General features: G+C 49.7%; 6 protein-coding genes across 6 annotated transcripts; 2 read left to right on the plus strand and 4 right to left on the minus strand.

Annotated features, from left to right (window-relative positions):
• Positions 1–283: 283 nt before the first annotated feature.
• On the minus strand, positions 284–1,475 carry P170DRAFT_419257 (NAD(P)-binding protein; the record flags this gene model as incomplete). Its single annotated transcript, XM_024847274.1, has 4 exons — positions 1,357–1,475; positions 1,013–1,297; positions 614–946; positions 284–556 (listed from the first exon to the last, which is right to left on the minus strand). Exons 1-4 carry the CDS (start codon positions 1,447–1,449, stop codon positions 284–286), a joined length of 984 nt encoding a protein of 327 aa, XP_024698653.1. The 5' UTR covers positions 1,450–1,475.
• An 863-nt stretch (positions 1,476–2,338) lies between these two features.
• On the plus strand, positions 2,339–3,484 carry P170DRAFT_369969 (alkene reductase; the record flags this gene model as incomplete). The annotated part of the gene is made up of 1 exon (XM_024844936.1): positions 2,339–3,484. The coding sequence occupies one exon, from the start codon at positions 2,339–2,341 to the stop codon at positions 3,482–3,484; it is 1,146 nt and encodes a 381-aa protein (XP_024698654.1).
• Positions 3,485–3,804: 320 nt separating this feature from the next.
• P170DRAFT_481300 (uncharacterized protein) lies at positions 3,805–4,164 on the minus strand (the record flags this gene model as incomplete). Its single annotated transcript, XM_024853855.1, has 3 exons — positions 3,805–3,859; positions 3,933–4,015; positions 4,084–4,164. 3 exons carry the CDS (start codon positions 4,162–4,164, stop codon positions 3,805–3,807), a joined length of 219 nt encoding a protein of 72 aa, XP_024698655.1.
• A 914-nt stretch (positions 4,165–5,078) lies between these two features.
• On the minus strand, positions 5,079–5,867 carry P170DRAFT_441781 (uncharacterized protein). Its single transcript, XM_024850396.1, has one exon. The coding sequence runs from the start codon at positions 5,687–5,689 to the stop codon at positions 5,123–5,125; it is 567 nt and encodes a 188-aa protein (XP_024698656.1). The 5' UTR covers positions 5,690–5,867; the 3' UTR covers positions 5,079–5,122.
• Positions 5,868–7,044: 1,177 nt separating this feature from the next.
• Positions 7,045–8,024, plus strand: P170DRAFT_481302 (uncharacterized protein; the record flags this gene model as incomplete). The annotated part of the gene is made up of 4 exons (XM_024853856.1): positions 7,045–7,186; positions 7,248–7,271; positions 7,330–7,551; positions 7,642–8,024. The coding sequence occupies 4 exons, from the start codon at positions 7,045–7,047 to the stop codon at positions 8,022–8,024; spliced, it is 771 nt and encodes a 256-aa protein (XP_024698657.1).
• A 1,544-nt stretch (positions 8,025–9,568) lies between these two features.
• P170DRAFT_370467 (putative potassium/sodium P-type ATPase) lies at positions 9,569–14,314 on the minus strand (the record flags this gene model as incomplete). Its single annotated transcript, XM_024844958.1, has 7 exons — positions 9,569–10,353; positions 10,500–10,530; positions 10,881–11,708; positions 11,754–13,677; positions 13,724–13,818; positions 13,887–14,013; positions 14,058–14,314. The coding sequence occupies 7 exons, from the start codon at positions 14,312–14,314 to the stop codon at positions 9,569–9,571; spliced, it is 4,047 nt and encodes a 1,348-aa protein (XP_024698658.1).
• Between the last annotated feature and the right edge of the window lie 632 nt (positions 14,315–14,946).

Consider the following 14,946-nt stretch of genomic DNA (forward strand, 5'->3'; position numbering starts at 1 on the left):
CCTTCAATGAAAATATCAACAAAGCGTGGGATGTGACTCTTGAAAATTTCCTTCACCTCATGCAGATCCGCCTTCCGATGCGCTTGAAGGTACATAACAGGACATGTTAATTTGTAAATGTGTGCAGCTGCGCTGATAAAGTCTGTTTATAACCAGTATCTAAAGGTAGGCTGTGAGAACATGTAATATTGATCCCGGATATGAGTACTTCTGCGCCAGAGCTGGAGGATTTTCCACCCCTTACATGCGGCTCGCGCCCGCTTGCAATTTATGGTTTGTCCAATTATTTCTTGGTTTGATAAACTCCCTTTACTTTCCCCTCAAGAACCTCCTTGACATAGTCCTCAAACTTGGTAAACTCAAAGTCGGGATATAGGTCCTTGCCATTCAAATATCCAAGGTATGCGGCATATTCCGGAGTGTTTTCGCCACGAATGCCCCAGGACCGGAACAGCTGAGACACCGTGAACGTAGACAGCGCGTCACCGTCCTTATGATTCTTGTTGAGGGCGGTACGTGCTTCCTCTATCCGTGTATTTACTTCGTTCTCCGATATCTAATATCAGTTAGCATGCTCGATCCACCAAGCTCCGTCGCTGGTAGTAAATCTCACATATTCCCGTGGTATCTTCTCGCCACTATGCCGCTCCAGTACCTCATATACCTGGTTCCGTGTGTATATTTCGTTGTACACATGAACCTTCTTATTCAGAGTGCGCGGATCCGTGATAATTCTCGCAACATACCGTCCAACGTCTCTGATATCAGCTAGAGCACTGGGAATATTGCCATCCAGACCGATGACCTGGTTGTCTTGTGTTTTCGGGAGAGCGTAATCAATCCTACCCGAAGGGAGTCGGGGGAGAGTCAGTTGGTACCACCACCCAACATCGATGTAGGTGTATGGAAGGTGAAGACTTTGAATATGGCCAAGATTGTTTTCTTTCTGATAGTACCATTAGTATTCACTGTCGTTCTTGGTCGAATGGGCATATATGAAAACAGTCTCTACCTGTTCGCGAAAGTCCACGACTCCCCTTGGGGGAAGAATGATCATAAAAGCGGACTGAACAAATCGCTTCACTCCAGCAATCTTTGCAGCATTCGCAAGTAGGACTTCATCTGCAAGGCTACCAAAGTAGATTGCCGAGATGACGATGTCGATACCCGAAAGGAGCTTGACAATTTCGTCCTGGGGACCTCGTAAGTCCGCTGGGACAATCTTAACTCCACGTTCCTTGAGATTGGTATTGGCGGGTTTCTCGAGGGATTCGGGCCTTGTGAGGGCTACGATGTCCTAGTTGACACAGAATTAGCAACCTTCAGCATCTGCGGGAAAGGCTCGACGGTACTAACGAATTTGGTATCTTGAGAACCCAGGAGACCATTGACAATGGATTGGCCTGTTTCACCACTTGCTCCGACAAGTGCAACTTTCACGGCTGACATATTGAATATTGTGTGCGGGCTGGGATTGAAACTGATGGCGCTCTTTAGGCTGTGATCCTGGCCTTATATATAGGCCCTTTCCGTTGACGTCACCAGATAAAGATTGATATGAAAACGTGCATTTCCCCCTGGTTTGTAATTAAGCTTTGGGCAACATGGCTGCATTACTAAGTTGTAGATTTTGGCTCCAATCTTGATCCATGAGGTTCCACGGCATCAATGCTCCACTCTTGGTGTGTGGGCGGAATTTATATTCCGGCCACAAAGTATACCCCTTTTATTTTTCACCTGACACCTGATTCATAATGCGACGTTCTCTTGATTGCTAATCAGTCTTCGCGGTAGCAGTGTTCCAGCAGGGATCCAATGTGGGTTCTTTTTGCGTGTATGCCTCTCAGCATGTCCTCCCTATAGAAGCGAATACTTCGATTACAACTGACTCTTCTTTTAAGGCCGCTCATTACGGTGAACAGTAGAGTGACAACCTTACACGCATAACCATGGTGGGCAAGTCAGTATTCACGAGCCAGGCCAAAATTCTGAACGAAGGAGTAGCGACATGGTCCCCGAATGCCACCTCGAACTCCCAGTGCATCTCAAACATCATGGAGACACCTTCCAAACCCGGAAGCGCGATTTCACGAGCTCCTGATGATGGCCCACATATTTACCGAAATGGGTAGTCATTTCGTGGCTGCTAATCTTTGATTTTTAATAACGGCTTGATAATTGAAGACGCCTATTCCCACTTAGTCTTCTGATCTGACCAAACCCTGAAATAAATACCATCGTCCTCCAAGTGTTTAATATCGGAGCTTCATTCTTTCACTTCTTTGGAGTCTATATTTCCTTACCATTTCCCGATTTTATCCTCCCCCCAGCTTCCAAAATGTCCGACAGTCAACTTTTCAAGCCATTGAAGGTCGGCGACCTTGACCTTCAGCATCGCGTGGTTCTGGCTCCGCTTACAAGATTCAAAGCCGACGGAGAGCATGTGCCTCTACCAATGGTCTCCGAGTATTATTCTCAGCGGGCTTCTGTCCCCGGTACACTTCTTGTCAGTGAGGCCACGTTCATATCGAAGCGAGCTGGCGGCTACCCCAATGTCCCTGGTATTTGGAGCAGCGACCAAATCGAAGCATGGAAGGACGTCACCGCCAAAGTCCACAAAAAGGGCAGCTTCATCTTCCTACAGCTCTGGGCCCTCGGTCGTGTCGCCATGCCAGATGTTGCAAAGGCAGAAGGCTTCGACATTGTCAGTTCCAGCCCGACGGCCTTGGAGATCGGAGATCCCGTTCCGCGGGAGCTGACGAAGGGCGAAATCGCGCAGTTCGTCGCTGATTACGCCCAGGCTGCGAGAAATGCTATTGCGGCGGGATTCGACGGGGTGGAGATCCACGGTGCTGGCGGGTACCTTATCGATCAGTTCACTCAGGAAAACTGCAATATGCGGAATGACGAGTATGGAGGAAGCGTTGAGAACCGCTCTCGCTTTCTCCTTGAGGCTGTCCGTGCCGTGGTGGATGCTGTTGGTTCTGAGAAGGTCGGGCTACGTCTATCGCCCTGGCAAAGATATCAGGGCATGAGGATGGAAGACCCGGTTCCTCAGTTCACTCATGTGATTAGCGCTTTGAACGAGCTTAAGCTGGCATATTTGCACCTGATCGAGGCTCGTGTCATTGGAAACGACGACGGCGACGATGACGACAAGATCAATCCTTTTGTAGATGCCTGGGCTGGCCCCGGTCCGGTTATTCTGGCAGGCGGGTTTAATCCTGATTCTGCAAAGGCCCTGCTTGAGGCAGAGTTCAAGGACAAGGACATATTGATTGCGTTCGGGCGACATTTTATTTCCAATCCCGATCTCCCATTCAGAATCCGAGGGGGGTTGAAGCTTACTCCTTATGACCGGAAAGTGTTTTATTTACCGATGGTGAAGGAAGGATATGTGGATTACCCTTTCAGCAACGAGTTCCAAGACTACAGTGTGAGCTATCGTTTAGATAGGTGGTTGATCGGGACGAAAGGCCTCTAAGTTTATGTACACTAAATACCGAAGCCTATTGTTCTTTCTTTAACAGAAAAACGAAAATCAGAAACAAAGTAATATTTCCAAACACATAAAACAGTAAGGATGATCACATCCACAATTTGGCCGCATCAGATACGGCCCAGCTATGTACAATGTCCTCGATATGGATATCACGGGCAAAGATATTAAAAGCTACCAGAACACAGCCTCGTAAGGATAATGGAAACAAGAATTCAAGAATAAGTTGCAGAGCGTCGGTCGTGACACCGATTCCGAGACGAACTGTAACCTCAAAGCTCACAAGTGACACCCCAAAGGGGAATCTATCCCAACGACACATGGCTACAAACACTGTTATCGTCCAGATGAACATTCAATCTATAGGAAGCCGTTAGCTATATGATACACTCCTACACCTGGAGCCAAGAGGATCAGCGAAGGAGAGAAATACCGATCCGCAACATATTCCATAGTCATCATATCGTCACTTCTCAAGACCCGACTGGGACTGGGGAGACTGGATGAAGTGAATGTCTAAGAATTCACGCTATTAGATCCCTACCAAACCTATAGAAGGTTTATGGAACGCAAGAAGGGCATACATCACCACCAACGCTCTCCGCCTCGTTGTCGACGAACTTCTTTCCCACGAGCTTCTTCTGCCAGTCGTCTGCGAGAGACATTTTTGTGGATTGATTTTGTTTCGTTGGCTTCGGTTGGTTTATTATGGGTGTGAGTGTTTCAAGGAATGGTCTGAACAAGGATACTGAGTGAAATGAAGTGGTCTTTGTGTCTTGAGAACCTACGAAAGAAGCGATATTGACGGTGCTTTTATATCCACCCACCATTGTTTCCCTGGATCCATCTACTAACTAAATCATGGTATGACATAGTAGGCATGATGGCGTAGCACGGACTCAACTCGGCTGTTAACTTGTAGAGCAGATAACTGCAGTGATGTCATCCCCGCGCCGATCCCCGCGATGGATTCTGCGCCCGAAAGACTTGATTCGATCTACCTGATCGGCTGATAGATGTCGTATGTCATTATACAGGGATCGGCACTATAGACCGGACTGGAGTGGTGATCTGGCCGGAGTGGATTGGTGGTTTTGGCTTTTTAAACTTTTATATATCCGACGCGGATGCAGGTGGATCGATTTGGAGAGATGATGTAAGTGATTGATACTTGAGGAATTTAGGGAGGTGCTAGAGGGCTTTTTCCTACGGCATGAATTTACTATTTGAGGTCTTCCGGGTTAAATAAGAATGCTTATCAGATACTTAGTGCATGGTTTGGTTGTGGACCAGTTGTGCCCCTTGAGATTACCAGAATTGTTAAATTATCGTAGTTAATGAAGCCAGTAGCAAGCGTATAGAGACTAATAAAGCGTACGATTGAGGTAATTACAAAAGGAATGGTCTAATGAAGCTAAATGCTACAAAGAAAGGTTCCTTCGAGCAAGATACTGTAAAGAGAATTCCAGGTCTAGGTGCCAACAAATGAGCAACGATGTCATACTCGAGGCATTCCATGTTAAGGCATGTTCAAACAATCTTGAAAGGCTGAGTACTATCTCCATTGCAGATAGAAACACCGGAATTCAACGCGATCAACAGAAGCCATCAAAAAAGACAAGACTAAGGCCCTACCAACTCATCCCCACCCCCAAATTGGGCCTTCGCGTCCATAAACGCCATGTCCGTAAGTTGAAAGCTCGAGAGCACCATCGGGGCCTCTTCGATTGGAAGGAAGCATTTGTCCATCCGCCGCACCTCCGGGTCATCCAATTGTTCGAATTCATTGTCATAGTCATCCATGAATACCAGGAGCAGACCCTTGCCGGGTTGAACACAGTCCCGCGTCGTTACGACGAGGAAGGCCTCCGGATGCCAGCCCAGTTCATAATTTGCCTGGGCACCGGTGAGGGGAGTCATTTGCATGTCCATCTCGGTCTGAGCCTTGACGATGTCCTTTAGCGTTTTGCCGGTGAAGTTGTACGTTTTGGGCGTGCGGACTATGGGTGGGATATCATCGTCACCGTGGCACCATTCATGGTTCAGGAAGAGGAGGAGTTTTGAGAGATCTGATTCTGGAATATCGACGAGGGTGTATAGAGCGAAGGCAGCCAAGTCTTGGTTGCATTCATAGTAGCGGGGGTGACAGAGAGGAGGGCAGGTGGCCGGGAGGGAAAGGTCGAGGGTCATCGCATCGGGTGAGTTGGATGATTGTTGGATTCGAAGCAGCTGGAGGTCGGATCTGTTGCGCAGGGGCTGGACGAGGATAAGAGGGGAAAGCAAAATAAATAAACAGGGATACTGGGTGAATTGGGAAGCTTCCTGGCTGGCTTATCCCGGGTTCTCCCTTTGTTGTTCCCTCTTTCACGCAGCCTTCCGCTTGCTTTGTCCGAGTCTGCGTTGGTAGATAGGCAGAAATCTACGACCAACGCGGTGACCTAGTGACGTTACTCAAAATATTCGCCCCGCTGGAGATCAACGAATGGTATGGATTCAGAACGCATGGGCCCCTGAGGCTTCAAGCTTGTACTTTGAACCTATTTTGGGGACTTGATAAACCGAGCCCGTTCGCAATTTGAGCTTGATAGGCGATTCTAGATTCATTGCCTTATAATAGTCCGGAATTAGATAGAGCTTCTAGAAGGTATTCATGTAAGTTAATCCTGAGTCATAAGCTGTAAAGCAATGGTTGGCACAGGTGCTTTTGGTGACCGACAGATCCCTGAGCTGGGAGACTATTGCTCCTGGTCAGGATTCAGGGACAGATAGGCTGGTAGGACGGCCTTCTCAACGTATGCTGTTACCCGGGCTCTTTGTGCATATATACACCGGTCGTTGCGAACTGGACTGTTGGGTAGTGGCTTTGCCAATCACCAGGTAACTACGGCGTTGGGTGGCTGATACAATCGAGCTATCATCCAAAAGGCAGCCTCGGGGTTTGAACACTGGCAGATTACATGCTAATCAGCACTGTCCCACTGCTTGGAACAGTCGTCCTACCACCTACACATGGAAGCGTACCTGGATAAAAGATGCGGATTGTGTTCAAGTCCCATGAACCTACATTCCATGAAGAGCATAGCTAACAGCAAATTTGTCGGTTAGGAAATGCATCATGCCCTATGAAAGGGTAAATATGGAATACATGACGGCCTTGGAAGGCACTGAAAAGATGCTTGAGCCGTCATTGCAATGGAAAGGGGAAAGCAACGACTTGTTCCATCGATATTGCAACGCATGTCATCAATACCCTTGGCCGCCCCGCAGCTTCAAGGTTACCTGTTTTCTAGTATTCAAGCCACGAATCATGCGATATCACCCCTCGAGAGCCTTGTGGTCCCCCCTTTTGCCGGTAGCGTGAAAGCTGAGAGGACCAAGCACCGTTTCCTCTCAGACGGTCTGGATGGAGGCTTGGGGAAAAGGTCATCCAAACCGAGGAGACATAAATAGGTCACCTATTGCCAGCAAGAATAATGATAGGTAGCAACAGGAAATCAATACATTCAATATCTCTCGGAGAAACCGCTACAACAGATTAGCTGTCAATGAAGCACCTTCTGCTGTACTTTCTACTTTTTGCTCTTTCCCTGGGATCGGCAGTCCCCGAAGCTCCAGCACCCGATACACAGGTTGCTGTTGTTGCTAAGAAGCATCTTACTTTTGATTGCTCTGATGGGCAGGTCGGCGGTATGTCCATTACCTCCTTCACAATGTATGAAGACGGGAAACTGAGGGTGACTGTGTGCAGATGTATGTTTGAATATGTGCTACGGTATGCTCCCCCTCCCTTCCTGTTACCCAAAGACAAAAGCATGACATTTTATGTTTAGGCGCCAAATGCAAAAGGCTGGGCAGTACCTTCACCTGGGATAAGCCAAAGAAGAATGTCGGCGAATGGCGCAGCCGTCTCGCCGGCTGTGACAGTCGAAACCGATGCACCAGAGCCCCCTATGGTGACGCGTACCAGTGCGACGAGTATCCGTTCAAGTCCGTCAAGGAGGCAGACAAAGGTCGCCAGGTCAACCGATGCGTCAAGACCCACTACAACGGGCGTGAGTCAAGTCAACTCCTGTCTTTATTAAGCCGTTACTGACAAAGGACAGGCCAGGGACAGACCATGAAGAATTTTTACAATTCTTGAGGACAGTTCAAGGGCAAGGGCTGTAATGGAAGACCCTCCTGTCAGTTCACCGTTTCCTTCAAAAACTTCAGTAAGCATAAGTGCTGCAAGAAGAAGCCAAACTGCAAGAACGACGGAAACCAGTATACCAAGGCTGGTCTTGCGAAGCGTCAGGAGGATGTTGATAACAGTGGCTACTACCGCCTTAGTAGTGGCGACATTATCTTTGTTTCTGACGGCGCCTCAGTGGGTGATATGGTCTATCAGACTATTTTCACCAATTCGAATGCCACTATGGGTGTCGATGCGTTGGCTGACACTCACGAGGATGATGATAGGCTTGGTGATGATGAATTCGAGGTTCAGGAGGACCGCATTGTCGAAGAGGTGGCGGACTATGAATAGCTATTCCCTGGCTTTCTAGAGTCCGATGGCCGCTCGATGTAAGCATCTTCTTACCCGTTCATGGGCGTTGAATGCATACAACACCATGGATATTTCTTTCTGTTAGCCTGAGTGTAACCAAATCATTCACTCATTTAAGACACCCAACTGAATCAATTTATTGATTTTTATTGTCATTCCGATATTTTCTATATTGCCTCGATAGCTTCTGTTCCTATAGATCAATAGGGTATTAGCCTGGAGCCTCGTTGATGACTAGCTACTAGGCGATGCACTTCGCTTCCCGACTAAGCAGTATTGAAGCTATATAAAGCTCCCTACCCGCCTCTCTCTATTTCGAAATTACTCTCTTATCTTCAATTCAACCGGCTTTATCAACCAGGTCATCCCCTAAGTATACCTTCATCAAGACACCCCATTCCGTCAAGCCGCAGCATCCCCTGAGACTCCCCATAGAAAGCGAAACGACTGTGTGCTGCCCCCGGAGCGTTCGATCGAATTTATAGCTTTATCTCAACATTAAGGGTCGAGAGTTTGAGTAGCGAGGTCGAGGGGAAGTTTATTAGGAAGATCCGCTGAAGCCGGTAAAGCGAGGGACTCTGGATTGGAAGTAGGGAGTTGCTTGGGCGCGAGCAAGCTGCCCCAAAATGAGACTTTTACAATGTTCTAGCTGAGTTAGGGGAGCACACTGGAACGCAGGATGCAATGCATTTCATGTATGCCCAGTAACAAGCTGGGACAGCCATTCGGTTTCTTAATCTTTCATTGACAGAGGAAATTACCCGTTTTGGAAGCCTGTATGGCTTCATGATTGCCATAGTCGGGCAGTCGCGAAAGCCCGAGGTGGCCGCTGCCAAGCATTTCGCTGTATGGACATTTCGTACATACAAGACTGTGGAAGACTTCCTTCTACCTCTTTCAACGTAGATTCATTCATTTTGTCCTTTCTGGATCGCCCCGGTAGTCCTCGGCTCCCTTTGAGTCATTAGTGATTGAAATATCGGCCAAAAGCGCACAAAGAAAAATATGGAATCAAGGAGCTCCAGCATGTTATGTTCAATAAGCCTGCTTGTTCTTTTACTTCTTCCCTACTCAGTAAGCCTACCAGACACTCTGCTCTGCCATTCCGTCTTGTCTGAGTGATGTCTTGGGGATTAAGGGGTGCGTCTGATATAAGTGAGGTATATAGTACCTTTGGGTCAGATTAGAGACGTGCTTGTTTACTCTTCGAGACATCCTCCATCTGTGTTTGATTTGGTGTTTCTCATACAGAATTGGCGGCGATTTGACAGGTCCTTTCCATTCAGCAATAGGCGGATTCGTGCTCAGGTCTGTCTAGACAGTCCCTTACTTACTCCGTATATAGATATCTATCTAATATAGTAAATGATATGTTGAAGTGTAAGTGGTCTATGTTGAATCTTTATTCGATCATCTTTATCCAATCTAAGCCTCCACCCCTGGATACCCTGTACTGTATGCGGAGTTGATTTCCAGCTTCTTCCCAGCCCAAACCATCCAACCCACCATCCAGATCGAATCGATCAATCAATCACACCCCCCTCCCTCAACGCCCAAATGACCATCTCTGTCACCGTCGCTGTCACAGCCTCATACCTCGGTATCTCATGCCCGCCATTATGATTAAACGTGCGCCGGCGCCTCTCATCACAAAGCCCCGACAGCTGCACACTCGCCTCATACCGCGGGTCCTTGTCTCCGTATACATGCACCGTGGGGATCCGGATCTTGACGTCTCCGTGTGCAGCGAGTTCCTGCCTGATGCGCTCTTCCGCGTCCGAACTAGTGCCCCCGGGCGCTTGGTTGTTCCATCGCGAGGACCCCAGAGCGAGAAGGTTCTCGGAGTTGGCGACTTGGGCGAGTCTGGCGCGGCTGTCGGCGTCGCGGTCGAAGATTGCAGATGGCAGGGTGTAGCCGGTTTCGGAGAGCATTAGGAGGGGTGGACCGCCGCAGATGAAAATTGCTGCGGAGAATGGGTTCTTCCCGCCCTGGGTCTTGGTCTGGGATTCAGTCTGGGTGGCTTGCTGCTGACGCTCCCATTCTTGTAAAAGCAGGAGACTCCCGCCGAGCGCGCACCCCTGGCTGAACATCATGACGGCATCGTAAGGGCCACGTTCGGCGATTATGCCATTCAACCAGGTGATGGTTTCGCGGATTGCGGGGACGGTGTTTTCGCGCCAGAAGGTGTAGTACGGGGGCGGGTAGAAGAGATCGATGCCCGGGGCCGGGGGAGAGGGGTATTGGGCGTCGAGGAAGTCGAATTCAACGTCGGTGGGGAGGTGGGATTTTAGGCGTTTGATGATTCCTGCTTTTGGGTGTTAGTTCTTCTGAGGAGTTTGATATTGTGTAGATGATGTAGTTCGATGAGATGGGGGAGATTAGGATGATGGGTGGAGATGGTTGTTGGAAGGCTTGACGTGGGTGGGGTAGTGCAGCAGATCAGTGGACATACACAACTGTGACCGGAAGATAGCAGCGCTAGTGCCTTGACCGTGGAGGCAGAGGATCTTCATCTTGATGGATGGGTCTATCGATGGATGGCAATGGATGGATGAAGCAGAGATGACGGAGGGGAAAGATGAGGTTATGTTATCGACCAGACATGCAGGCGGCCCCCACTTCAGGTCGCATGATGGCGTTTGTGGCGCTTATCATTCTGTCATACATTGAAGTCTGTCTACAGAACTTGATTTGGAATGTATCTGTCAATTCGATAATGAGGGAATAGGTCGGTCGAACAAGAGAAATATGACGGGGTGTGTTGAACACCGCATCCAGCAATTCAGCTATGGTTGCGCATAGCCTTCACCCGTCCTCCACTTGGATCTATTTAACCTCCACACTGGCATCCACACTGGCATTGGCGCTCATGGAAAACGGTGACGCCAGTCCAGCCCTCATCTCAGCATCCTCCATCGTCAGCCGCGCATTCTTTCCACTACCAATGCCAAACGATCGTTTTGTCGCCTTCCAACTCTCAACCAGGACCAAATATACCAACATGCACCCGAAAACAACACCCCATTCCCAGTCGATACCGTGGTGTTTGAACACGATGCGGTTGACCGCAGGGAGGTAAATAACGGGAAAGGCGACCACGAAGCCGGCAATGACCGCCCAGAACAGGAAGCGGTTGCGCCAGATGGAATGGATGACGGATAGTCGACCGGGGTATTTGTCCGGGTCGAGATTGAACAAGGATCGAGAGAAATGCTTGACCTCCCAGGCCGTGATCAATAAGAGGAATGTTAGGGTGGCGTAGGTCGTAGCGCGGGCGCGAAAAACCACGTCGCAACTGCTGTTCCATCCCTCGTTGCAGTCGTAGCCCATGTCCGCGGTGCCAGATCCATTGGCATAAATCACACATACAAATGACACGAGGCAGAGACACCCCATGAACGTGCCGTAAATCATCTTATCCATGATCAGCTCCCGGGTAAAAACGCCCACTTTTAGATCGTGTGGCGGGCGATACATAATATCTGGTTGCGCTTCCTCGAGTCCAAGCCCTAACGCCAGGAAAGAGGACGTCACGAGATTTGCCCATAGAATCTCCAAGGGAGATAAGGGAAAGATCGAATTGTCCTCTGCATCTTTGAATGCCAGTGCAACGAGAAGGAGAATGACTTGGGCAATGTTGGAGATCAAAAGATGCATCAAGAACTAAAGGGGTCAGTACTGGGTATCAAAGACAACCATGAACCATACCTTTTGAATATTGTCGAACAGACGTCGACCTTCCTCGACCGCTCTCACAATCGACGAAAAGTTGTCGTCTGTCAATACCATATCAGCCGCCTCTTTGGCGACGTCACTGCCATTTTTCCCCATGGCAATACCCACGTCTGCCCGTTTCAGAGCAGGCGAGTCATTGACCCCGTCGCCCGTCATGACACAGAACGCCTGGCGTCGGTGCATCGCCTCGACCATTCGAACTTTCGTGGTCGGGCTGCAGCGTGCTATCACCAGAGGCAGCTTCTCAATCGCGTCAATCTCCATATCCGACAACCGGCCAAACTCCTCCGCCGCCATGACAAGTCGGCTGGACTTTGCGTTGACGAACGGGTCCAGTATACCCACTTCGGAGGCGATCGCCGTGGCCGTGCGGATATGGTCGCCGGTCAACATGTGGACCGTAATGCCAGCCATCTGACAGCGACGGACAGCCGCAGCTGTTTCGACCCGAGGGGGGTCATAAAGTCCAACCAGACCACTAAGAGTTAGGTCAGACTCGGCGTGGGCACGTGGGGATACCTGTGTATTGTCATCAATCGACGTCATCTTATAAGCCACGCACAGTACGCGAAGGCCTTCTCCGGCCATTCGGTCTGCCGTGTCCTGCATGAACGTTTTCTGCTGTCCACTCAGACGGAGTCTAGGAATAATAGCCTCAGGTGCCCCTTTCGTATATACTTCGTGGACCTGGGCGACTGCGTTTTTGTAAACGACTGTCATTCGTTTAATTGAGGAATCAAAGGGATATTCTGTGTGTAGGGCAATGTCGCGCTCCTGTAACAAGGCTGGCTTTCCCATGCCAAAACGCATCGCGAGAACGTGCAAGGCAATTTCAGTAGGCTCGCCGACAGCAGTCCACTCATTTTGTGATCGGACAGGATCTTTTCCTGAGACATCCGACGGCCCGGCTTTTTCTACCACCGACAGATTGCATAACGAGATTGCAGCTAGAAATGTTCGCAGGGCGAGGTTGCTCTGTAGATCCTCTCGATTCCAGTCCACCTCGTCGAGTTGGACCGACCCACTGGTAGGATCGATTGGATTTGTGGTATGGTGGATGGTTAAAGTGCCAGCCTCTGGAATCCACGCGGTACGTGCGACCATCTTGCCCTGGGTCAATGTCCCTGTTTTATCGGAGCAAATATTGGTTACTCCGCCCACGGCTTCAAGGCACTGCAGTTTCCGCACAATGACATTGCCTTTGGCCATAGCCTTTGTTCCAACTGCCACAGTGATCGTGAGGACGGCAATTAGCGATTCGGGGACCACGGCCACGGCGACGCAGATCCCGTAGATGAGAACTTCGCCTTGAACATCCCACTTGTTGACCGAAAACACGATGATGGCAAGAAGAATGGCGAGAGCAAATAGCAAAAGCGCAAACTTACTCAACTTCACCTGTAACGGAGTACCTACTAGCCCCAGGATATTTTTAATGGTGGTTTTCACTCGGTGAAAGCCGCGCATGAACAGGTTTGAACTGGTGTGGGTGGACGTCTCTTGAAGAAGCTGCGCAATCTTGCCCACCTTAGTCCTCATTCCCGTTGCAGTGACAATGCCCGTGGCTCTACCTTGGGTTGTACTACATCCTGAATAGGCCATATTGGTCCGGTCTCCTATAGGGATGTCTCGCGAGGCCATGACCATATGCGGAGTCTTTGCCACCGGCAGGGACTCGCCAGTCAACAAGGCTTCGTCCATGGATACATTCATGCCGTCGACGAGTCGCAAGTCGGCGGGGACGATATCTCCGACAGCCAGTTGGACAATATCTCCCACGACAAGCGACTCGGCCTTCACGGACACTACATGGCCATCTCGTAGCACCTTGCACACGGGAGCAGACAGTCGATGCAGGGACATGATGGTTTTTTCGGCTCGATAGTCCTGCACGAATCTAAAACTCATAAGAAAGGGCGGATAATGCGAGCGAATGTACTCACCCGACGACGATATTAAGGAGGATAACCGCTGTGATCACGCCTCCTTCGATATAGTCATCAATCCCAAAAGATATTGCCATAGTAATGACGAGAACCTAAGCGTTCTTGTCAACAGGCTAAGGAACATTACGCCGCACCGATGACGTTGGGACTGTTATCATACTAAAGTCAAGCTGTTGGAAACCTGTCTCAGCAGTATCTTCCAGACCGACACTCCCTGCATTTCTCGGACCCTGTTCGGCCCATCTCGCTGGAGACGGGCCGCCGACTCGGTATTTGACAGACCATGGCTATTTGATCAGCAGACGATCGCTCGAAGAACGGAGAGGCGTACTGAAGCTGAACGTTGAGAGACGCTGCAAGTTGTGCAGGATCAACAGTGTGGGGGTAATCCGACAGGCTTTCAGGAATGGGTTGGCACGGTTCTACAGCAGGATGTTGAGCATCATTTACCACCCGAGCACTCGGCTGTTCGATTTTCTCAATGTCCTGCTGGCTGTCTACATCGGTACGCGTGTGTTCCTTCGGTAAAGAACATATAGGGGGTTCCGTCGATTCCTCGACATCAAGAGGGGAGGTTTCAATGCCCATTCAAGTATAGGTAACGGAAAGGATGAGAAGGTTGATATCGGGCAACCCCAGTATGCACGAGATGGATAGTAGAAAAGGTTCAAGGATCACCAAGACGTGGAAGCCTCAAACGTTCTTTCCTAGATGCTTTCTTTTCTTTCGAAACCTACTTATAGGACGGTCAGAGCAAGCGGGGGGCAATCGTGAGGGGTTGCCATGCTTGCGTTTTTCTCAGCACTGCCTCTTATTGGAAAACCAGGATCTTTATCTTGGCCGATTCATGGCCGGACTGGATGATTCGCGTGCAAGAGGATGACTCGCGAGGGTGTCCTTGGAAGCCGGGCCGCTAATGGCTTGGAAGATGATGGGATTGGACGACCACCGGTCCGGGGAGGCCAGACACAGACAGCTCACGAATAGTCTATCTAAGCCACAGAAGGTGAATGAGGGGAGGCTTGCTCATCACGGACGTGGCGACAGACTAGACCCTGTCAAGATGGCCACGTGAGTTGATGCCAGTGCCGGCATCCTAATAATAGGGGTTCTGGAAGAGTGCGGAACTGGACGCTGACAGATTCGGACGAGGACCAGGCAGCAACGATTGGTCTGTTTGCCAGAGACTGCCGGGATGAAATTTCATTCGACCATCTCAG

This window comes from Aspergillus steynii (genome assembly GCF_002849105.1).
Source record: "Aspergillus steynii IBT 23096 chromosome Unknown P170scaffold_11, whole genome shotgun sequence".
NCBI classification, from domain to species: Eukaryota; Fungi; Ascomycota; class Eurotiomycetes; order Eurotiales; family Aspergillaceae; genus Aspergillus; species Aspergillus steynii.